The following is a 24,469-nucleotide window of genomic DNA, read 5'->3' as shown; positions in this document are numbered from 1 at the left end:
TCACACAATCTATCTATCTATAACACTAACATGTAAGAGTATGTTTCTGACATATCAACTAATTTGTTTGTGTAATCTTAGGTCTTTAAATATCTTTCTATCTTTCAAATTATAATTTCTACTGTCATGCATCAAACACGACAACTCAGACAAATACAAAATTTGCAGTATTCTTAATTCATAGTTTATTGTTTTTACTGTGGATACATAGGGAATAATGTCCCTAATGTTTCCTCCAACTCTTTTGTGTTGTCAATTTTAAATTTAACTGCACATAGAATCTATACAAATAGCTAAAATCTAAATCATTTCAAGCATCACTATCTCCTGAGTAGCAGAAGTTCCCTTTCTCAGGATGGCTCAAGTTTTTGGAATTAAATTGTATAGGAGGCTTTTAAAGAAGTCATTTACTTAGCCTTAAATTTAAGAAGATCACATGTGTCACAAGTTAATTACAGCAAACTGAAGACAATGGTTATCATTTTAGATTTAATCTATTAAATACATTTAAACAATAAAATATTAAACATTTTAAAGCTACACATTGATAAAATAAAAAATTCATTGGTGAGCTATTATCCTTGAAAGTAGTCCACTTAATGAATGAATGAAAAAAAGAGAGTTGAAATTGAAAAGTATGATGAGAAGATATTAGCATCGGTGGTTGGAAATCATTGGTGGATTGTGTGATTTAGAAGATGATAATATTGAGGATATGATGAGGAAAGGTTCCTTCAAATGACTTGACATGTGAAGGCTATTAAAAAACGAGGAGCGAGAAAGATGTAGTTGAAAAGACTGCAGAATTGGACTATCAAAGAACTTAGTTAGAACCAGTTGGATATGTTGTTTTGCTGTTTATAAATGTGATAACCATTTATGGGATTCGTTCTTGTCCTTTAACTGTCACTTTCCTTAATGTTTCGTTTAAAAGGAAAATATCTTAGGTACCAAAAAAAAACGAAAATAGCTTATATTTATTTAAGTATTTGAAAGTTTTGAGTGAATTTTTATTTTTTCAATTTATTCTAACAGAGATTAATTTCAATGCTGTGATTATTATTATTTTTTATTTGAATGGTTTTTACCGGCAATGAAATTAAACATGAATCTTTTTTTACAGCTATCAAAACGGGTAATCTGGCCCGACTCGACCCGACCCATCACGGGTTGATGGATTAAACGGGTTGGCTCATTGGCTCACTTAACTTTTTTTTCACCATCTTCTTCTTAGATAATTATAATATGTTACTTTGATCGATCAAATTGAAACACTAATAATTGGACTAATTGATATAAAAAAAATGAAATAAAAAAATATATTGTTATATATATTCTAAGTTATCAAGCATAAAATTTTGCCAAATTTAGTTTAAAGAGATATAGATAACCATTTGACCAAGAAACTACATATAGCCATTAACAAAAATATATAGCACAAGATAAAATTGTCATGCTTGTAGATAGGTCTAAAAACAAGATAAAACAAATGATATATTCCTGAATTATCCAATCTATAATATTATCCATCTATTAAATTGGAGTCCTAAATGGATAAATCCACAGTATTATGCTCTCTTGAAGCATCTTCTTCTTTTTTATTTGTAGATGGAAACTTTTGGAAAGACAACAGTGCGAAAGACTTTATTGTTAAGTAAAGGTTGTGCATTTTGAATAATTAATTAATTAATTTGATTTCAATAAAAAGAAATAGAATTTAAATAATTAATTTAATTTAATTAAAAAAAATAGTTGGGTTGGTGAACCAATCCGACCCACCACGGGTTCAACCTGTATGAGCCGAGTTCTTAGTAAACCGGGTCAAAATTGACTCGCATAAAAATTTTTGTATTTTTTCCAACCCAATCCGGCTCAAACCTGTGGTGAGCTAGGTTGGCTCATGAGTTTCAACCCATTTTTGACGGCACTATTTTTTATTAAATACATACGTCCTATAATATGTAATGGTAAAATATTTAGGCTTTGTTTGGATTGAACATATAATTGGATTCGAGTAGTAGAAAAGAGTGGATTTGAAAAAATAAAGAGGTGGAGGTGGAATTAAGAAAAATATGACAAAAAAATAAGAAGAAAGTTTATTAAAATTCGTGAATAATTTGATTGACTTATATATTATTATTAATTATTAATATTATTTTTACTAAAATATAAATTTATTTATATTATTATTATTATTATAAATTATAATACTTAATATTATTAGTGTTATTATTATTATTAATGGAAACACATGTGTTATGTATATTTATATTTATTTTTTTATGATATTAAATATAATAAAATTATTGTTATTATAAGGGTTAAATATGTTTTTCGTCCCTTAAGTATCACACGATTTTGGTTTTAGTCCTACTCAAAACTTTGATGGTTTTTAGTCCTCGTAGTTTTGAAACTCTTAATATTAGTCCTTAAAAATGGATGGCGTTAAGTTTATGTAGATGTGGCAAACAGCGATGCCAGGTTTGATGCCAGCTGTCGTGCCACGTTAATTGTTTCATTTTCCACAAGTTGAACCTAACTTCATCCTCTACAGCGATCGAGAAGCTTCTCGTTTCTGCCCCTCGCCCTCCACGCCCACCAGCAGCACCGTGGCCAGGTAGGGTCTGCACCTTTTGATCCAATCACCTCTGTAGTTTACTAAAGCACTTTTTGAACCCCCATCCCTCCTCCAAAAATAAAAAATCGTAGCCTTCCTAAAACTGTGGTCAAGTTCTGATACCATTTTTTACAGAGGGGATCGCAACTTCCAGATTCCGGTGTCAAGTTCCGATACCATTTTTTAAGTGAAGAGCAGTGTGAGCATTATTAACATATAGAAGCAGTTTCTCTAACCTTGTAATAGAACTAATGTGCAGATGCACATGTAAACTGACTGAATCACCAAAATTAACCGTTTGATTTTACATTTACTTTCTCTTTTACGTTCACCCCACCACCATTTTTATTTATACTTTTTGAAAGAACTGGTCAATCCATTAAACACTGCAGTGGTGAAGTTATCTCCTTGATAAAAAAAAGTCATCACATGAAAGAAACTAATTCTAAATAAAGACTATTGGAATTGAATATTCAATCAATCTACTGCAAATTTCGATCTTTGATGGAAAAGTGAGGCACCATTGACCCAGATTATGCACCCCAGCATCAGATATCCAATATCATAAACTATAAAAATAGTGGCTAAAAGGGTACTGCTAGAAACTTGGTTACTCAGTCATACAGAAAAGAAGCCTGAACCTGTGACTGTGGACTTTGTTGAGTCTGAAACGAAGAAGATGTAGGGTCCCTGGCCTTATCTTCAGCACGTGCCAATACATTGTGACGGAGCAAAGTGGGAATTGTACCTGTGAATCTGATTCTGTCAGAAGAAGAGCCAAAGAAGGGTGAAGGTTCAACAGTGCATAGACCATGGGAAGTTTGGCCACGGTGCTGCTGGAGGGCGTGGTGGGCAGAAACAGAAAGCTTCTAGGTTGCGGTAGAGGATGAAGTTAAGTTTAACTTGGAAAATAAAACAATCAATGTGGTACGACAGCTGGCATCAAACCTCGCTTCGTCGTTTGCCACATCTACTAAAACTTAACGTCATCCATTTTTAAGGACTAATACTAAGAGTTTCAAAACTACAAGGACTAAAAACCATCAAAATTTTGAGTAGGGACTAAAACCAAAATCGTGTGATACTTAAGGGACGAAAATCATATTTAATCCTTATTATAATTATGAAATTAAATGTAAATAATTTTTAAAACTTTATTAAATTAGTTTTTATTTATTTTATAGATAGTTTTATACATAATAAAATGGTTAAATATAAAAAATATTAAATTCAAAAAAATATTAAATTTAAAGAATCGGTAAAATTGGTAAAACAATTATTTTAATTAATTTTTTTTATTTAAACAATAATTTTGAAAAACAAAAAAAATTGAAAATTCTAGGTATAGATTACTATTATTATTACATATGTATATACTTTTCCTAAGTTTCTTTGCATACGAGAAAGGAATGTTTAAAAAAAATATGAGTCTATTTTACCCCTTTTTTTCAATTTTATTTCAAACTCGTGCTCCTTAGTTTTCGTCGCTATAACAAATATATGTTTAATTACTAAAAATGACAATCCATTGAATTATTTTTAGGATAAAGATGAGAATATTTGAGTTGATTTCTTTTATTTCTTATGATAATATTATTGGTAAGAACATTTATTAAAATTATTGATGATTATTTTTGAAAATGCTAAAGGACCACATTTAACAGGTATGTCGTTCAACGTTTTTTCTTCTACCAGGATTAGTTAATTGATTATGGATTATGGATTATTTGTTTACTGGATTAAATTAAAAATATCAAATAATATAAACCATTTAAATAATTTTATATGATCTGATAAATATATTATATACACTTATGACGTAAATGCGTTTATAACGAGTTGAGTTTTTATTTGGCGTCCAAAATTAAGAGTTTTTACTTGTATCTGCATGTTATCAAACTCCTAGTCTATTAAATAGATTTATAATGAATATGTTTTGTGAAATTTTAGTTATTATAAAGGTAATATTTTTGCCAAATTAAAAAATTATATAAAGATTATGTTTTCACGTTCTCTTCACCAATTTAGATCACGTTAACTCAAATCTTCCTGCACATTTTTTCAAATTAGATTTCAATTGTATATTAATTCAGATGAATATTTTATAATTTTATTAAACATTAAGAAAATTTAACGACAATGTCATGTATTTTTTTCACCCTTCTTTATTATTACTTTCTTGTCTTATCTGCCATTTATATAATATTTAATGATATATATATATATATATATATATATATATGTATATGTTTGCTAAATTCATGCAATTTTTAAAGTATCAAATTTTAATTGACAAAAATATTATCATATATTATAGATTTTAAGTTTATTTATGATTTTTTTTAATTTTGAATTAAAAATAAAATTATTAAAATACCCTGATATTTAAAGAATGTCAATTATTCAAATATTTTTAATCTTAAAATTTAAAATCCATAATATTTAAGAGAATTTTTGTGAATTAAAATTTGATACACTTTAAAAGATTACCTAAGTTATAGTAAATTTTCTTTATATATATATATATATATATATATATATATATATATATATATATATATATATATATATATATATATTATACAATGTTACTCAAAACTCAAATCAAACTATTATTTTGAAATAAATAATAATAACAATAATAGTAAATATTATAATGTAATAAAATATTTTTATGATAATTTGTTAAATCTATTAAATGGATGTTTAGAAACTTTTTTATTTGAGTTTTTTTGTTTTTATGAAAATTTCAATAACATTACAAAAAGAATAGATATTGCTGATAATCAAATTCTATCGAAATGTGAAAAATTTGTTAATAATGATTTTTTTTACAAATTGAAACCATTAATAAAAGTGTAGTCAGTAATATTTATTGACAAAAAATTATATTTGTCTATTGAAGAAAAAAAATCTGTAATACATTTTATTGATATATATTATGATTTGTTTTATCTATATTTTTCTTTTTTTTTTAGTTTTTCATTTTTTATTTGTCCTCCTTCACCTTCTTCGCACGAGTATCATACACCAAAGGTGAGAATGTATCCCATTTCGTCCTCAATCTCTAGTGGAGAAAACATCTCTTCCAAGCATTATGTAAAGAACTCATAATCTCAAATTTGGCTTATTTATTTTTATATTTGACTGATTCGTTTTTATTCGCACTAAATCTATGTGTGGGTACACTGGTTGATGTTTTTTTTGCATCAATGGATTCACATTTCATGGTAAAGCGATGAAGTGATGGTGCAAGAGAAGATGAAGATCCAGTGGAGATGGTATTATGCATGGTGGTTGCACGATTAGGGCTTGCTGCACGATTAGGGCTTGCTGCACGATGAGGTGGATTTACAATTTGAAACATGGTTTGCACAAGGGGTTAGTGGTTTGATGGCAGTGTCACAATTTGGTTTACTACCGGTGGCGGCTCTAGTGATATATCTGTATTGTTGATATAGGATTTTTCAAAGTTAAATTATTAGAGGAAAGATGATGAGATGATATGGACAAAAATTTTGTTTTTTTTTTTTACGAATTTACCGACGAACTGATAAACATTTTAAATTATTATTTTCATATTTAAAATTATCAAAAGAATTTTATAAAAAAAAAGTTCGTAAAAGAGTAACTGACAATTACTCTATGCTTTGAAACTGGTTTTTTATTTTCTGCAACATAACATTTCTAGAAAAGTTTGCAGAACTAGTTAACAAAATGTGAGATTCTGTACCCTGTGTAAGTAAGGTTTTTATTGCACTAATACTAACTTTTGGAGTTTGAAACTAGGTTTCATCCACATTGTATATTGTTAAGATCATTTTTTTTAATCTAGTTATTTAATATTATTATTATTATTTATATATACTAGCAAAGATATACGCGTTACATTTGTTCATATTTTTATAATAATAAAAAATAAAAAAAGTATATTATTATTACTATTATTATTGTTATATTATAATTATAAATTTAAAATATTTTTTGTAATTTTATTGTAAATGATTGTTATTTATTTTGTACGTATGTTATAATTAAAATAAGTTTAAAAAATGATCAAATAAAAAATCAATTAAATATAAAAGAACGATCACTTAAAAAAGTAAAAAATAATTATTTTAATTTTAAAAAAATATTTAAAGGATAAATTTGAAAAACAAACGTAGATAAAAAAGAAAAATATTTTTTATATATGGGGTTTGCTAACGCGCGTACGCCTGTTTTTCAGTTGATATATCATGGATTCTAAGTTTTAAGGTTAAGGGTATTTTAATAATTTTTATTCTCAAAACTTTAAAGAAAAAAAAAACCCAAACCCTTACTCACCTCTCTCGTTCCTCTCAATCCTTTCTCTTTCATCTCTCTCACTTCAACCTTTTCTCTGTCATCTCTACTGTAGTTCAAATTGAAAAAATCAGAAACATTTACCTTTAAACAATTTGCCTTTGTAAAGAGTTGAGTCATGACATATTCACCTTCAGGCAAAGGTTGATTCAAGATCTCTTCAATTTCACCATCTTTCACTAACCTCTCTAATTTTATCATCTACATATGTTGAATCATCATCTCTAAAAAAACCCTCCAGGCCAATTACCAATTCTTTTGGATGTCATTATGCTTGTGAAAATTAGATAAAATTATATACGACAAAAATTATAAAATGAAAACTGAAATTGTTTAACAATGAGTGTTTCTGATTTTTTCCAGGCCAATTACCAATTCCTTTGATGTCATTGTGCTTGTGAAAATTAGATAAAATTAAATAAGACAAAAATTATAAAATAAAAACTCATTATAAAATCATTTTTTGTTAGAAATTGTTTAATAACGAGTATTTCTGATTTTTTCCAGGTCAATTACCAATTCCTTTATGCTTGTGAAAATTGGATAAAATTAGATAAGACAAAAATTATAAGATGAAAACTCATTATAAAATCATTTTTTTGTAAGATTGTTTAACGCAAGTGTTTTTGATTTTTTTCAATTGGGACTACAGTAGGGATGACATGACAGAGAAAAGATTGGAGTGAGAAAGATGAAAGAGAAAGGGTTGAGAGAAATTTTTGATTTTTTCAATTGGAGCTAGAGTAGGATGACAGAGAAAAGATTGGAGTGAGAAAGATGAAAGAGAAATGGTTGAGAGGAATGACAGGGGTGAGTAAGGATTTAGGGGTTTCTTTTTTTTTTTTTTAGTTTTGAGAATGAAAATTATTAAAATACTCTTAACCCTTAAAACTTAGAATCCATGATATATAACGATATTTTTGTCTACTAAAACTCGGTACACATTGCTAAAACGTACCAACTGAAAAACAGGCGTACGCACGTTAGCAAACCCCTTTATATATAAATATAAATATATAGGTATAGAAGGCATAGATATTATATATCCTTCAAGCTCAAAATGAAATTTTATAAAAGAAGAAAAAGAAACGTGAAGCATACATAGTAGAAATGAGAGTGGCATTTCTGCATTAGTGTATTTTAAATTAAACTACTTCACTTTCAACAAGATATGAGGACTAATGTGGAGAGATGTATGAATCTAAGAAATAAATCGAGAAGGAAGACCGAGGACTAATGTGGAGAGATGTATGAAAACATTAATCATAATAATAAGCAAGTATCTCTAGAAAAATAAGTGAGAAGCCGTAGAAAGAAAAAGTGAAGAACTAAATTTATAGCGATATTGTTGGTTTAGGGCATACAAAAATCAGAAGGAAGTGAGGATAGACACTGAATAAATCGACAAGCCTATCATGCCCTTCATTGATATATATATATATATATATATATATATATATATACATACACAATATACAATGAATGGCAGCTTATTACTGACATACAGTCTTGGAATGTGAAAGATGATCCAAGGAATTTCTATAGTGTGGCTACTATACAGTATTGGGGTTCATCTAAACCTAAGTAAGAATGGATATATAGCAAGATTGTTTTGGTTAATGGGGACAGGACATGGATTTGTTGATGGGTGAGTTTGAGTTCAAGGTTTGGTGAGACCAGGAGTGAAAGGAATGCCAGTAGCAGGGAGCCAGGCGTTTGCCTGGAGCCACTGGTCAGCGGTGTATTTGTTAGCATCGGCCTTGCTAAGGACCCCGCGACTCCATTTCACCCTAGCTTTCAGATCGGCACCCGCCCCAGTGTTCTCATACTCAGCAAAGAAACACGTGTCCAGGTTCAGGTTCCCATTCCAGGGAAGATACCCATCTGGCTGAATCACATCGGTGATCGTGTTTTCTAGGAAGATTGCCCTCGAATATGCCTTCCACGGCCTCGCCAAGTACGTCTTAAACGACGTCTTTACCTTCTCCAGTTCCGGCTCCGCGATGATATCGCAGTTTTGCAGCACCGCTCCTGTCGGCATGTTCTTTTGGTCCGTCCCGTCCGCCACGATAATGTTCTGCTGATTCGGATCTGGCTTCCGCACAACGATCTTCGAGTTCTGGATCAGGGTGGTGCCGTAGCCGAAAATAAAATCCACCGTGCCAGAGATTTCGCAGTTGCGGTAGAACTGACGATGAGCGTGGGTGTACAACGTGTCCTGGTAACCGTGCATGGCGCAGTCGAAGAAGGCCGACCTATCGCCTTGAACGCGCAATGCCACTGCTTGGTGTTTCGCCGCGCCGGCAGAGTTCACAAATGCAATAGACTTTGCCATGAAATCTTCTGCAACCGTCGCTGCAAACGGTCATAACATATTAATATACTATTTTCACGTGTTGTTTCATACCTAGCCAGAATCAGATTTCATTGAACTGAAAATAAAAGAATAACTCACAGAAGGTAGCAGTTCTAATTGTCTTATAACCATCAACCACGTTTTTATTGCCGGTGATAATTGTCTTTGTGGGGCCATCGCCGTATAGCAGAATTCTATTCTTCTTTTTGTCAACTTTGATGTATTCATCATAGGTACCGGCCTTGACGTAGATAATGAATCTGCCCTGATGATTTTTGGGGTAGGAGTTAATGGCCTCCTCAACGGTCTTATAATCGCCACTACCATCCTTGGCAACAACCGCGTTAGGTTTAACGGAAGCTGTGTCCGCCAAGAGCTTCCGATCCGGCATGGACAACCACGATGGATATCCCTCTTGGTCCACATCGAGAAGACGACGAGACGAAGTCTTGGCAATCAGATCTAAATTGAAGCCCGAGAGTACTTCCGCGAAGCCGGACACAACGTCAAGAGCTAACCCCGTTAACTTCCCAATTCCGTCCAAACTTTCGGTTTTCAACTTGGATTGCACCTCCTTCTCCCCGTCCGTGTCGAACCCGTCCAGGCACGATTCCTTGTATGCAACGACGGCGCCAATCCAGTTTTTGAGGTCCGCAGCGCGGTCGTTGATGTTGTTAATGTTGTTCTCTTTGACTAGAATCTCAGACGCTTGTAACTCGTCGATGGCGAATTCCAACAGGTCCTTGCAATCATCAAGGGCCATCTTGACGGTTGAATTTCCCTTGCTGTTTTCGACCTTTAGAGTATCGCTTAGGTTGAAGCCTTTGATGACGTCGTCCATGGCTTTTTTCACCACGGTTTTGACGTATTCGGTTGGGTCTGAGGTGTTGACGGAGCTGAAAGTGTCAGAGCAGAACTTCTTATCGTCAGTGTTTTGGCACACGGCTTGCACGGCTTTCGTGTGGGTGGTGACCTTTCCGGTGGTGTCGCCTGAGGTGGCGGGTTCGTCGTTGTTGCCGGTGGAGACAAAAGCGACAACGCCTAGGGCAACGCCTACTACGAGAATGAGAGAAACAGCAGAGACCATTGTCGCGTTCTTTTCCATTTTTTTTTTTTTTTTTTTATTGTTAAAGTTTAATAAGTATGAGCGATAAGAAAGAGAAAAAGGTTCTCTTCTTCCCTGCTGTTTACGGGGATGGTTCTATGAGCATTGGTGATTATTGCGGAATCATTTTTATAGAAGTTTGGTTTCCTAAAGATGGATGGTACTTCTGAGATTTTGTTTTTAGAAACTTTGAACATTTCTCTGAAACTATTCATGGCTTCTGTGGACTTTGCTATCAATAGACGACTTCCCATTGCCTTTAGTCTCTTACGCCAACATCTATTACTATCCATCAAATTTGGCTAACTCTACTTTCAACGTTTCAACATTTTAATTATGCGTATCCTTTTTCATTGTTAATTATACGTATCATTGTTAATCATGCATATCCTTTTTTATATATTTATTAATACTTTTATTAGTAAAATATAAATTTATTTATATTATTATTATTATTATAAATTATAATACTTAATTATTATGAAATTTAATATAAATATATTTTATATCTAAATAGTTTTTATTTATTTTATAGGTAATCTTATAAATAATAAAATGGTTAAGTTTAAAAAAAGTTAAAATTAAATAAAAAATTAAATTTAAAAAATGGTAAAATTGATATAATAATTATTTTAATTAAATAAATTATTTAAAGAATAAATTTGAAAAATAAACGAGAACACTAAAAGTAAAAATTTAAATATAGATTATTATTATTATTATTACATTATGTATAGACTTTTTCCTAAATTTCTTTGCATATGAGAAAGGACAAATATATGTTAAATTACTAAAAAAGACAATCCATTGAATTATCTTTAGGGTAAAGTTGAGAATTTTTTTGAGTATTTTTTTTTCTTATAATCATATTATTGGTAAGAATATTTATTAAAATTATTGATGATTATTTTTGAAAATGCTAACTGATCACATTTAACAGGTCTCTCGTTCAACGTTTTTTCTTCTACCAGGTTTAGTTAATTGATTATGGATTATGGATTATTTGTTTACTGGATTAAATTAAAAATATCAAATAATATAAATCATTTAAATAATTTTATATGATCTGATAAATATATTATATACACTTATGACGTAAATGTGTTTATAATGAGTTCAACTTTTATTTGGTGTCCAAATTAGGACTTTTACTTGTATCTGCATGTTGTCAAACTCTTGGTCTATTAAATAGATTTATAATGAATATGTTCAGTGAAATCTTAGTTATTATAAAGATAATATTTTTTCCAAATAAAAAATTATATAAAGAGTTTGTTTTCACATTCTCTTCTCCACCAATTTAGATCATGATTTGCTAACTCAAATCTTCCTGCACAAATTTTCAAATTAGATTTCAATTATATATTAATTCTGATGAATATATTATAATTTTATTAAACTTTAAGAAAATTAACGACAGTGTCATTCATATTTTTCACCCTTGTTTATTATTATTTCCTTCTCTTCTCTAACATTTATATAATATTTAAAGACATTTATATCAATTACAATGTTACTCAAAATTCAAATTGTAATATTTCAATTTTAAAAGATAATTGATAAAATATAAATATAAGAAATTATAAAATTGATAAAATAAAAGAAATTTATTTCAAACTTATAAATATAATATTAATAAAGTTATCTAAGAAATTAATCATGATAGTAAATATATTTAAAGATAATCATTCTACAAGAAAAATTGATATTATCGATAACTAAAATATGTTAATAATGTTGAAAATTCGTCAATTAATCGATATTACTGACAATTTACTAATGACAAAAAATCCTTAGGTAAAATTCTAATTGGTAATTTTTATTGACAAATTTTCAGATTCATTGGTAAACAATACAATTTAGTTCATCTTCATCCTCCCCCTCCTTCATATTCTTCCTTTACTTTTTCAATTTCGTCTTCATTTTTCCATCAATTCAATATTCAAGGTCTCAATAAATGCCCAATAAAACAAAATCAACTTCTCCATTCTACTTTAGCATTATTATCAATTTCTTCTAATTACAACACACTCAATACCCACTCACACAACAAACCATTGTATAAACATAGAAAAAGAAAAATTTGCACTGATTATGACGAACTTGAAGGTGTGATAGTAAGTGACTTGGTATGACAATGACAGAGAAGAAGGAGAGAACGAAACCCTCACAAAATGTAGAACAAAGAAACCCCTTATGGTAGTCTGTGTTGGTTTTGAAGAAGGAGACTGAAACCCCTTGTAATGGTCTGTGGTGTTGTGAAGAGGGAGATCAAAACCTTTTGCGATGGTCTATGATGGTTGTGAAGAAGGAGATCGAAGAAACCCCTTACAGTGGTCTGTGGTGGCTGTGAAGAAGGAAACCGAAGAAACCCCTTGCGGTAGTTTGTGGTGACTGTGAAGAAGGAGATGTAAGAAACCTCTTTCGGTGGCGTTGCAACAAGAAGAAATCCCTTGTTGTGAAGAAAGAGATCAAAGAAAGAAGCAATTACATTTTTACACTCCAATTTGTATAAAAAATTTACCGCTCCTTTTATCGACGAATCCATCGATAATAAATATTTTAAATTATCGACAAATTTTACCGATGAATTCTAAGATTTGTAATTATCAATGGATTTTACGAACAAAAAATTTGTCGGTAAATGAAATAAGTATTACCGATGGATTTACTTACGAAAAAATATGTCGATAGTAAATTTGTCAATAATTAAAATGGAACAGTTTGTACCTTAAGATACATACTAGTGAAAGACACATTCCACATGATTCCCTCCTTAAAAATCACTACTTCGTCATCCCTCATATTCACAACAATATTATCATTAACTAAAGCACCATAGTACTCATAAACATACTTAAAAGTACATTGCAAATTCTATCTCAAACATACATGAAATAAGAAATTTCAAACATACACATTGATGCTTAGAAGTGGCACCCAACACTAGGTTTCTTGCATAAGGTGGTGCTCAGTCCTGACGCTCAATGTCAAAACTTTTGTAAAAGGTGGTGCTGAACGATAGTCATGACGCTCAACATTATTTTTATCACAAAAAGTCACACTCAATGGCACCCTCATACCGCTTGGCTTCCAGGAACAAAACAACTCCATATTTGTAGTGAAGGATGGCGCTTAGCGGTGCCTTCCTACCACCAACGCCAAAACATTTACATTTTACGATGCTCAACATTTTGGATCTAAAATGTTTCCATACCTACACAATGAACTTACGTTCATCATTTGGGAGCTAAAATATTTCTAGGTTTACACAGTTAACTAACACTCCGAGTCAACCTACCATCGCTTAGTGTTGTATCATAAAACAACATATGAAAACTTTGTGATTTAGGAAATTTGAACCTGCTGAAATGATCAAATTGGTATTTCCTTCTTAGTACTTTGGTCAAAAATAATTTTTAATGTTAGGGCACATACCAATTGACTTAATTGACCATATCCTAAGTTCTCCGATCAACACAACTCAACTAAGACAACTCAACAATACAAACATCCAATAGATCAATATTCAACAAATCAATCATACCATTCAATTATGCAATTACAAGTTTCAAGATATCTATAACACTATAACAATGCAATTAGCCCCCTTTAGTTGAGAGACAAACAAACTTGCTCAAAAGAAACTCAAACCCCTTTCAAGCTTGCAAGATGTCCTATCTACACTTAGGAACAACACAAACACGATTAGGGCACGCCATTAAAACTGCTAATCAATAAAGACTCGTCTAGATGACTAAAAAGATACATGCAAGTGAAAGAAGGCTCATATACAACATATAACAAAGAAAGACAAAGAAAAAAAGTTGAAACTCAACTTACCCGAATGGAGAAACTCATCGGTTTAAATTGAAAATCTCGCTATAAGGATCAATCATACGGTCTCGATTCTTCAATGATACAAACAAGGAGAAAGAACTCCTAGAGAAAAGTGAGAGAATTTTAGAAAAATGGTGTCTATAAAAATTATGTGATTTAAAATAATTAAAGTCATTCATAACAAAATTATTTGTATTAAAATCTTTTAATATTAAAATAATCGAGTCTCATTATTTTTAAACTAAACCTTGTCACTTCTAAAATGTCATTTTATAAGTCTTTACATTATTCAAATCAAACAATTATTTTTAAATAAATAATAATAAAAATAATAGTAAATATTATAATGTTACACAATATTTTTGTAATAATTAACGATGAAAAAGTATTTATAATTACATTCATATAAATAATTTCATTAAATTTATTTATTTTTTATCATTTTATTTATCTATACTTATATCTATGACTAAATTGTTAATATTTTATTTATTTTTAAATATATTCATATATGCAAAAGTAGTGCAAAATATTTTTATAACAATTAACGGAGGAAAAAGTATTTATAATTTGATTCATATGGATAATTTTATTAGAGTTATTTATTTACTTTTATTTTTTTATCATTTTATATATCTATACCTATATCTATAACTAAATTGTTAATATATTTTATTTATTTTCGTTACACTGTAATATATGCAAAAGTAGTGCCAAAAATTTACAGTTTATCTTTTACAATTAAAATATAAATTCAATCCAACAAATATTCGCTTGATTATAATGTTGTTTAAATATCAAATAAGTCCCTAAAATAATTTTTAAATAATAAAAGTTACATTTAACATTTGAAAGACTTCTTTTATATTCATGATAAACTTATTTAAAATTATAAGTATGTTTTTGATAAGTTTTTTCATAAATATTTATAGGAAAATAATTTTTTCATTGGTTAAAATTAGTTTAGAACAAATTACGTAGAACTCGTTGATTTTTTTTTGTATGTATATGTTTAATTAAGGAAGTTGACAGTTGTACCACAAGAAAGAAAGTTGTCGGTGTAAGAAGAAAAATCCAGCGGTGTGAACAAATTTAGCCTATTGGACTATCTGAACTGTTAAGCCAGGTCCAGGACAATCTAAAATTTTGAACTTTATAATTTGTCTCATAATTAAATAAATACAAAATATGATGTATTAAAGGTGGAAAATATTCATAATAAAAAAATGATATTATACATTTTTTTGGTTTGAGGCTCCTTTTTATTGTTTCTTAAATAAAAGAATGTTTGGTGAACTTTATTCTTAAAAGGAGAAAAAAAAAATCTAAATAATATCATAGCAAAACAACCTAATAAGATGTTTAATAAGAGAAGTGAAAGCAGATAAAGAAAAAAGTAACATACATTGATATTTCCTCCCTCTGAAAACAAAGGAAACAAAAAAGCTAACTTTAAGAAATAAAATTTTAGTTTCTTCCTTCATTTGCTATTTATTAATATACACAAAAGATAAATTACTATTTTTTTTTTATATCTTGGTACAATATATTTATCAATTTTGTCCATCACTATTTTCCTTGGATTAAGTAAGGTATTTGAAAAAAATATTACATTTGATTGTTCATTCTCCTTCACTATCTTAAAACTATTCTCAAATTACCTGTCACCAGAGCAAGTCTATCGATAAGGCTATATAATACTACACAGCTTCATCAACACCGTCATTATCACTCCAATCATTGTGATCATAATCAAGAAATATTTTATTAGATTATGGCCCTTGCCTTCTTCTATGAATTATGAACAGAGATGTATATAAATATACTTTGTTCCTCACTCAATTATATGAGTGCAAAGAATTTAAAACTGAAGAAACTTGTTTAACTGGGACATTAATATTTTACAAGGATCAAACTTGAGATTGCATAGTCAGCACCCCATTATCCCCTTCAGGATTTTTGTTCTGTTCCTGTGCACTGATGATTGTAGGGTCCCATCAACTAGACCCAATTATTTGTTTCACATGCATGGAGATTCAAAATGTACCATCACTAACTCCCCAAATTAAATAAATAATAAGTTTCAAGATATTTAATGATCCAAAAGACTATTGTATTAGTTGTGTGCACATGGACAATCAAGGGCTGCAAGTGTTTATTGTCCTAAAGCATGAATAAGCAAATCCTAATATCTGAAAGATATTCCATTTTCGCTATAATAGAGACATATCTGATTAATAAGATGCATGAATCTTTTCTTCCTGTTAGCAAGATAACTTGTAAAATTTAGCCCTTTTGACAGGTAATTGGAGGAAAAATGATAAGCTGAAAGGGAAACCAAATCACTGTCATGCATGGATGCTTCAAAACTATTTGACTTGAGCTTCTTTGTTGATGCAAGTTGCCAATAGGAAAGAGTAACCGACAATAACTTTCTTCTTTGAAACTAGTTTTTTTGTTTTCTGCAACAGAAAATTTCTAGAAATGTTTGCAGAACTATATACATTTATCTCTTTTAACAAAATGACTTGTGAGATTCTGAACCCTGTGTAAGTGTAAGTCTTTTATTGCACTAAACTAACTCTTTGGAATTTAGAAGTACAAAAGTTAACTTTTAATAAGACCATTTTACTTCTATAAAACTTGTCAGTAAAATGATGTCAAACAACCATTTTCCATATATAATATAAGCTCTATTTCAATGTTTCTATGACTTTTCCTATGTACTTGGTTAGATAGTTACTGGTTTCCCACTAGTTCATATCCTGAACTTTTGTTAATTGTTTTATTCAGTGAAAAGTTTATGCTTCAAAAGGTTTGGTGTAGCCACTCAATTATGAATGGATATGTTGGAGGAGCATTGGTCAAAACCGTTTCAGTAATTGGAAAAGAAAGAAAGGAAAAAATAAAACTTGTTTCAATGGTGGGGGAATGGTTCTCGAGAACAAGTTCTACTTGAATGATGCTTGCTTTCTTTCTTTTCTTTTTCGTTTTCATGTTGTTTTCTCTCTGTCATTTCTGTCATGTCTTGTGTGAGAACACGCCATATTTTTTTCTCTTGCTACTTTCACTTTCAGCAACAGTATATGTAGATGCCCACTGAGGGACCAATTATCTGGTGTGAAGCTTTTAGAGGAATTGGCCCACGCTAAGGACATTCACGCAAAATCCTTTTGTTTCTAATGGGTACACTTCGTGGCACTTCCCAATACACCACAATAAAATAAATGTTCTCCTTCTCTAACACTGAATTATGAGTTCATTTCATTTTCTTTCCCGTGTTTTTCATTCTTCACCTTGTCCGTACCAAATAGTTAACCGAAGAAAGCTGTTAAATATGTTCTTTTTGTGGCCTTAGAGTTTCTGAAATAGTCGGTGCGTGGCAGAAATGGCTGTGGTTTTTTGCCTCATTGTGGCTATAGTGCTTACAACTGTTGAGTTAGTAATCAAATCTATCTGTGTCTGTGTGGTGTGTGGTGTGTACAACTCGATGACCCTTTTGAAAGAGGTAAATCAGAGGAAGACAAGTATTGCATACTTTCTTGTCTTGAGTGATTGAGAGGGGAAGGGAAGTGTGCTCAGGTCCTTCAAAAAGTGAAAACAATCTCTATCTGTAGGAGACAGTGACAGACACCCATTTAAGAAATAGGGTCAGTGAGAGAAAAAGAAAAGAAGGAAGTTCAATGGATTCTCAGTTAGAGAAGGATCAAGAAAAAAAAAAAAAAAAACTGACTGTAAAAAGAGACAGAACAAATCCCGAACATCTCAAAAGATATTAGGATTTGAAACTATTGAGTCACACGCAGCCTCCATGAAGTAATGCAATGTCAACTGTGCAAGTCTTGGTACAAAATAACAAGAATTTGTATACACAAAAATAACTCACAAGCTACATGTACATTGTAAGGAACGGCTTAAGAATTTTATAGGAGAGAAGCATTGAATTGGAACAAGCCTTATTTCAGCAGTGGTGCCTCTACGTTTATGTAACAAAATGGTGGGAATATATAAGAAGCTGGAATTAATCACAATTTTTTTTACAGCACACACCTGTGGTCAGAACTCACGAGAAAATTCTGACCTGGTTCACATTGGAAATTAAGTCGGCAACATCTTTGTCTCTTTCGTTGAGTTGAAGTTTCCACATATCACGTACAGGTTAAAGGGTTTGTCCAAAAGTCACTGAAAATCTCTGCAGATTCTTACTATATACATCGGAAAGTTGAAAAGCTGGTGGCGGATGGTGCCAACTAGTACATGACTCGTCTGTTATGAATCCTGTTTCTGGTTTGACCTCACTGTAGATAGATTGCGAGGTTTGGATTTGATTCTCCGGTGTGTTTCCCAGAATAAATGGGGTGTTAAGATACTCGGACCATTTTAGATCCTCTTGTTCTGTCTGAAGGGGCACTTGAGCATCTTTGTTAATGTTAACCTTTGCAGACTCAGCCACCCCCCACGTGTTTTCAAGGAAGTTTGTGCTGCTTTGAAACTGCATACTGGCATTGCTTTTGTTTGTGTTGTTGGATTCCCAGTTTTGAACCGCATCAGAGGATATGGAAGGGTTGTCGTTAGATTGGAGCTTCACGTGTGTTGGGAAAATCGAATGCAGCATAGAGGAGGATATGGTGGAATTGTTAACGTCTGAAGAGGTGGAGGGTGGAATGAAGGAAAGAGATGCGTTGGGGTTTGCAGAGAGGCCCATGTTTGTTGTTCCATAGTTGAAGTGATGGAAGGAGAAGTATGGTCCTACCACATCAGAGGGCCTGCAACTGTTGTCATGGCAGGTAGCACCAAACCTATCTAGGAATAGTTCCTGGGTTGAACTGGTGGAAACTTCAAGAGGGTATCTCTCTGAAGAAGGCAAGGCTTTTGCTGGGTGATCAACCAAACTCACTTCATTGGATCCCAATGAGGCTTTCTGATTGGTTTTGTCGGTTGAGGGTAGCATGTCCTTGTCCTTCTCAACCTCAGAGAGTGGTTTGTGGGTGTTTGGGTCAATGCTTCTTTGCCTCAGCTTCTTCTTCAGGCACGAGTTCCATAAGTTTTTAATCTCATTGTCAGTTCTTCCCGGTAACTGTGCTGCAATCTGAGACCACCTGATAAAGCAGTCACCGAGCAAACCACATGAGAAACAGTAAAACATACATATACAAGAAGAAAAGTCAAAAGTAATAACTATACGTTAAAAAAGAAAGAGAAAGAAAAGGCCCTGTGAGATATTTAACTATATACTAAACTACCTGTTTCCAAGGACTGCATGGAGTTCAATGATCATGTTCTCCTCCTCCTGCGAGAATGCTCCTCTCTTCAAATCAGGCCTCAGGTAATTTATCCACCTCAACCTACAACTCTTCCCACACCTCTGCAGACCTGGCATGCAGAATTAAGATTAGAATGACTCTCTTGTCTACTGTCTCTAGTCATTCATTGTGCACACTACATCAATGAAGTGTTGAAATTTGAGAGCAAACAAACGATATAGTACTATATATGTATATATGTATATATGTAGATATACCAGCAAGTTTGGGGACTGAACTCCAACATCCATGACCATGTTTGGTGATGTAATCCAGAAGCTTCTCATCTTCCTCTGGAGACCAAAGGCCTTTCCGTAACTTCTGTTTGTAGCAACAAGAGTGTCTTCCCATGTGTACGTGAGTGAGGAAGTGTTGAATCCAGCAATGGTTTTTGTGGAAACGTACGTGGAGGAAGAATGAATGGCTAGGAAAGTAAAAGGTGTTTTGGTGGGGTGAGGGGAAGAGTTATGAAGGTTTGAGTTAAACAGGGTTATTATTATGGTGAGACAAGGAAAGTGAGAAAATAAAATGGCAGCATGACAGGGAATCAAATAAATAGGAGGAGCCTTAGAGAGGAGAAAGTTGTACCAAGAGCTGATTGGACACTGCCAAACCATTTTCCTTTTTTTAATTCATTTCTGACTTTCCTCAACTGGGCACCTCACCCCACCCTTCTTCACGGGACAATCTTTGGCCCCACCATCTGGGTCATCATGTTTCGACGGTCTTCATTCTTCCACGCTTTCTATCCACAGATGTATGTATACGACGACAGAGTAACACACATCATAATTGTTACTAAGTTTCGTTTTTACCTATGTATGTATGTATGTATATGTCCCATTGGCATTTTCTCAAGAGATCTCAAAATTTTAACACACAAAAGTTCTGATCTTCATGTGACTGTATGTACCAACTTTTGGTAATTGCCATATGCTACAAAGCTAGCTAAGAGGGTTCTTACTTTTCACCGACCTAGGTGGTTATGGACCATGCTGCTTAGAGCTGGGAGTTCCAAATTGTATAGTCTGGTGTGTTTGAAACTTCTCAAGTGTGACGAAACGTCACCATTCTCACATGATATCAAGAAAAGAGAGTGATAAATAAATGAAAAGTATGTAAGGAAATTGAAGGAGTGTGTCTGCTAGGCTAAATCTAGTCCAAGAATAGAAACATAAAGTATAAATTAAGCACATGATTTGAGAAGGGCAAAATTCTAGTAGACAAGTAATTCCTGAGAGTAGCAAACAATATACACTGCATTAAATTGATGATAACAGAAGCTTCTCTAGGTTCTTTTGTTGCCCTTTGGTAATTACACTAAAAAAATTGAAAACTCTATGGCTCTTTCCTTTTCTTGACTAACTTTTTTTCTGGCAGCCAGGTACCCTATGCAGAAAAAACTGACCTTCTTTTCCTCCTTTGGTTTTTTGGGATGGTTTTTCAAAACCATGATCGTTTGGACAAGTTTCATCATTTGGGAACAAATGCAAAATTGCTTTTGACATCTGTCCGGGTTAAGGTCATTTTTCCTCCCTTAGAAATTGCTGGAACTTCAACTAACCATCCTAATGATTCATCTTTTTTGCAATTTGAAAATTACGTACGTTGTGAATTAATTGTGGTTTTCTTGAATGTCAATTTTCTGACTTCATACGACTTCTGTGTTTGTGTGGTAAGATACTAAAACCGTTGTTTTTTTAGGTAGGATACTAAAACCAAAGTTAATAATAGAAATAAACAACTGTACTTCCACATTCAAATGCGACAATCACAATAATGCAATTGTCCCTATTCATCGTAGTTTGCATCTCTGCCTCTCATGTAAATATATATATATATAAGAAAGCAGACAATTTTCTATGATCAAATATTCACTAACTGCAGCAAATCTTCGGATGAATGAAACTTTTGTTACTACGTTCAGTTTTTAGTTCTTCAAAACAAATTTATATTAGATCATATCAGTACTGTCAAAATTTGTACCATTAAGTCGATTTAGTAAGTTAATATATTTTGATAAACTTCACGCTGTATATATGTAGATTGTGTCTTTTATAAAATATAGTAAAAATTAGCCGAATATTATAGTATATAACTTTTTATTTCAAATAATAATTTTGTATTTCAAATCTCTTAGTTTATTAAGTAGTAATTTTGTTTACATATACAATACTGTTGGAGTTTAACAATCAATTTTTAGTTGCGTTGAATTATTATGAGTATAATTAAAATTACTCTTTTAAATTAAGTAAATATGTTTCAATAATATGGAACATTTTTTAAGTACGAGTCCATACAATTTTTTAATTTTTAATTGTCATCACGAATTATTAAATTGAGTAAAATATATATGTTTGGAGTCAAGGTTAAAATTGATTTATATATATCCTCCTCATTTAATCACTAGGATATATTGTATAAAAAAATTGTGACCAAACCACTAAATTTCAAAATTGACAATAATCATAGAAGGTGGTATAATTAATTCTAATGATACTACACAAAAAAAAAAATTATGTTGGTGGGCACAAAAAAGGTTAAAAATATTTTTTAATATATCTTATACCTGGAGCCAATCCAATCATTATAAGTACAACCTAACTAAATTGTGTGACAATAAAGTTTAGTTGACAAGTCATGTTAATAAATATGACACAATTGATTTTTTCAAGTTAACTTCAAACACTGACAATTAGATTGGTTCATAAATGGTTGCTTATTTTAATAAACTAATCTTATACGTTAAATATTTATTTCAAATTATTACTACCTAACACATACCATTTTAAAATAATAAAGTTAAAACACAAATTAATTGTTCTATAATTATGTTTTATGTATTTGAACACTCCAACTATAATAATTTAACATTGTTGATTACGAGCTTTTATATGTTTAATATTTCTTTTAATTTTAGGATATAATTGAGATGTTACTGCAGTTTTTATTTTTCTATTGGTTAAAAAAGTTATTTGATCTTATTAATAGTATTTGTTTAGTAACTGATAGAGTTTATGAAATGTTTCTTTAAGTAATATGTTTTTTAAATGACTAGTTTATACATTTCATATTTCTTTTTTCCCCTAAAATGTTTAGTCATTTTCTTACACTTTCCTATCTAAGGCGTGATTTATTTATCCACTTACAAGACATGGCTTTATTATTTTAATCCTTCTTGTTTTTAACTCTTTTATTACATAAAATATTGATAATGATAGAAAATATGATTTTTTTTTCTATTATATATACTTTATTAAGTTTTTTAGAAAAATAATCGTAGAACAAGTATTGATATATTTCAACTGGGATCAATCAAAAAAATTGTTTGTACATATATTGCTACTACAAGAAAAATATTATTGAGAGATAAAATCAATCAATAATAGTAATACCATGCTAATAAAATCTAATAGTACATTTGTTGGTAAATTTTTTCGATGATTATGAGAAATCCATTGGTAATACTGGCAATCATGTATCTAATGGTAAAATCTACCAATAATTACTAAAGATCATATTTCGTTGGTAAATTATCTATTAACAGTGATGGATGGCGATTTGTGTTTTTTTTTCTTCCTCTTCCGTCATCATATTTACATTTTCTTTCTGCTCTTTCTTTTCATCCATCTTTAATAGATTTAATAACATTTTTATTGAATATTTTGGTACTCATATTATTGATAGATTTTACCATAAAATGATTAAAGCCCAAAACAAATTGTAAAAACCTAGAAAAAAACATTTTAGAAGTGATAGTGATTTAAAAATAGTGAGAGTCAATTATTTTAATGTTAAAAGGTTTCAATATAAATAATTTGGTTATAAACGAGTTTCTTTATATTTTAGGACACATTATCTCTCTAGAAACTACTTTTGTAGAGTTATCTCACTTTTCTCTAAGGATTCTTTCTTTTTGCTCGTCTCATTGAAGAATCGAGACCATAGGATTGATCATTACAACGAGCTCTTCAATTTGGATCGATCAGTTTCTTTGTTCATGTAGGTTGAGTTTTAATCATTTTTATTAGTTTTCTTCTATTATTTGATGCATGTGAATCTTCTTCCACTTGCATGCATCTTTTTAGTTATCTATATGAATCTTTGTTGATTATTTTTATAATTATATGATCTTACAATCCTATAATTTTATAAAGGAACAATTTTTTTTTTATATTTTGTATCTTTTTTCATATTTTAGATAGTTATACTAATTTTATAAAAATAGTTAAAATTTTAAAAAATTGTTAAATTAAAAACAAGTCACTTATAAAAAAATACAAAATAGTTTTCTTTTCTTAATTTCATATATATATATATATATATATATATATATATATATATATATATATATATATATATATATATATATATATTAGATAGTTATTCTAATTTTAAAAAAATTCACTTAAAAGATAAAATTTGTAAATTCGAATTCAAATAAATGTTACTTAAAGGGTAAAATAGAAAATAAATCGTGGATACCAAAAGAGAGAATTCCTTTATATATTAGTATAGATGTTATTTTACTTTATTAAAATCTAATTATAAAAATTATAAGATATAATAAGAGATTAACCCTAAATTATGATATAAAAAATATAATCATTGAAAGTAAAAACAAATCCACTATGGATAAAATATTACCATAATTTAAAATTAATTAAAAAGTAAAGTTAAAAAAATACTCTTAAATTATATTTTTATCGTAAAATTATATCAAATTTTATTTAAACATTTTTATGTGTTACTTTATATTTATTACTTAATTTAAAAAGATAACTAAAAATTACAGTTTAATAACTTGTACAAGCTGAATAATATATATTCTAGTACTTGGGTATCAAGTAAATTTTTCAAAAAGAAAAATAATGTATATCAATATGACCAAATTTTTTATACAG

General features: G+C 30.5%; 2 protein-coding genes across 2 annotated transcripts; both read right to left on the bottom strand.

Annotated features, from left to right (window-relative positions):
- Positions 1-8,451: 8,451 nt before the first annotated feature.
- Positions 8,452-10,502, bottom strand: LOC108324684 (pectinesterase). The gene is made up of 2 exons (XM_017557623.2): positions 9,417-10,502; positions 8,452-9,316 (listed from the first exon to the last, which is right to left on the bottom strand). The coding sequence occupies exons 1-2, from the start codon at positions 10,420-10,422 to the stop codon at positions 8,622-8,624; spliced, it is 1,701 nt and encodes a 566-aa protein (XP_017413112.1). The 5' UTR covers positions 10,423-10,502; the 3' UTR covers positions 8,452-8,621.
- Positions 10,503-18,257: 7,755 nt separating this feature from the next.
- LOC108324968 (transcription factor MYB61) lies at positions 18,258-20,162 on the bottom strand. Its single transcript, XM_017557930.2, has 3 exons — positions 19,784-20,162; positions 19,506-19,635; positions 18,258-19,361 (listed from the first exon to the last, which is right to left on the bottom strand). The coding sequence occupies exons 1-3, from the start codon at positions 19,914-19,916 to the stop codon at positions 18,422-18,424; spliced, it is 1,203 nt and encodes a 400-aa protein (XP_017413419.1). The 5' UTR covers positions 19,917-20,162; the 3' UTR covers positions 18,258-18,421.
- Positions 20,163-24,469: the final 4,307 nt, after the last annotated feature.

Source organism: Vigna angularis, chromosome 3 (assembly GCF_016808095.1).
Source record: "Vigna angularis cultivar LongXiaoDou No.4 chromosome 3, ASM1680809v1, whole genome shotgun sequence".
NCBI classification, from domain to species: domain Eukaryota; kingdom Viridiplantae; phylum Streptophyta; class Magnoliopsida; order Fabales; family Fabaceae; genus Vigna; species Vigna angularis.
This window is presented reverse-complemented; position numbering and strand designations above follow the sequence as displayed.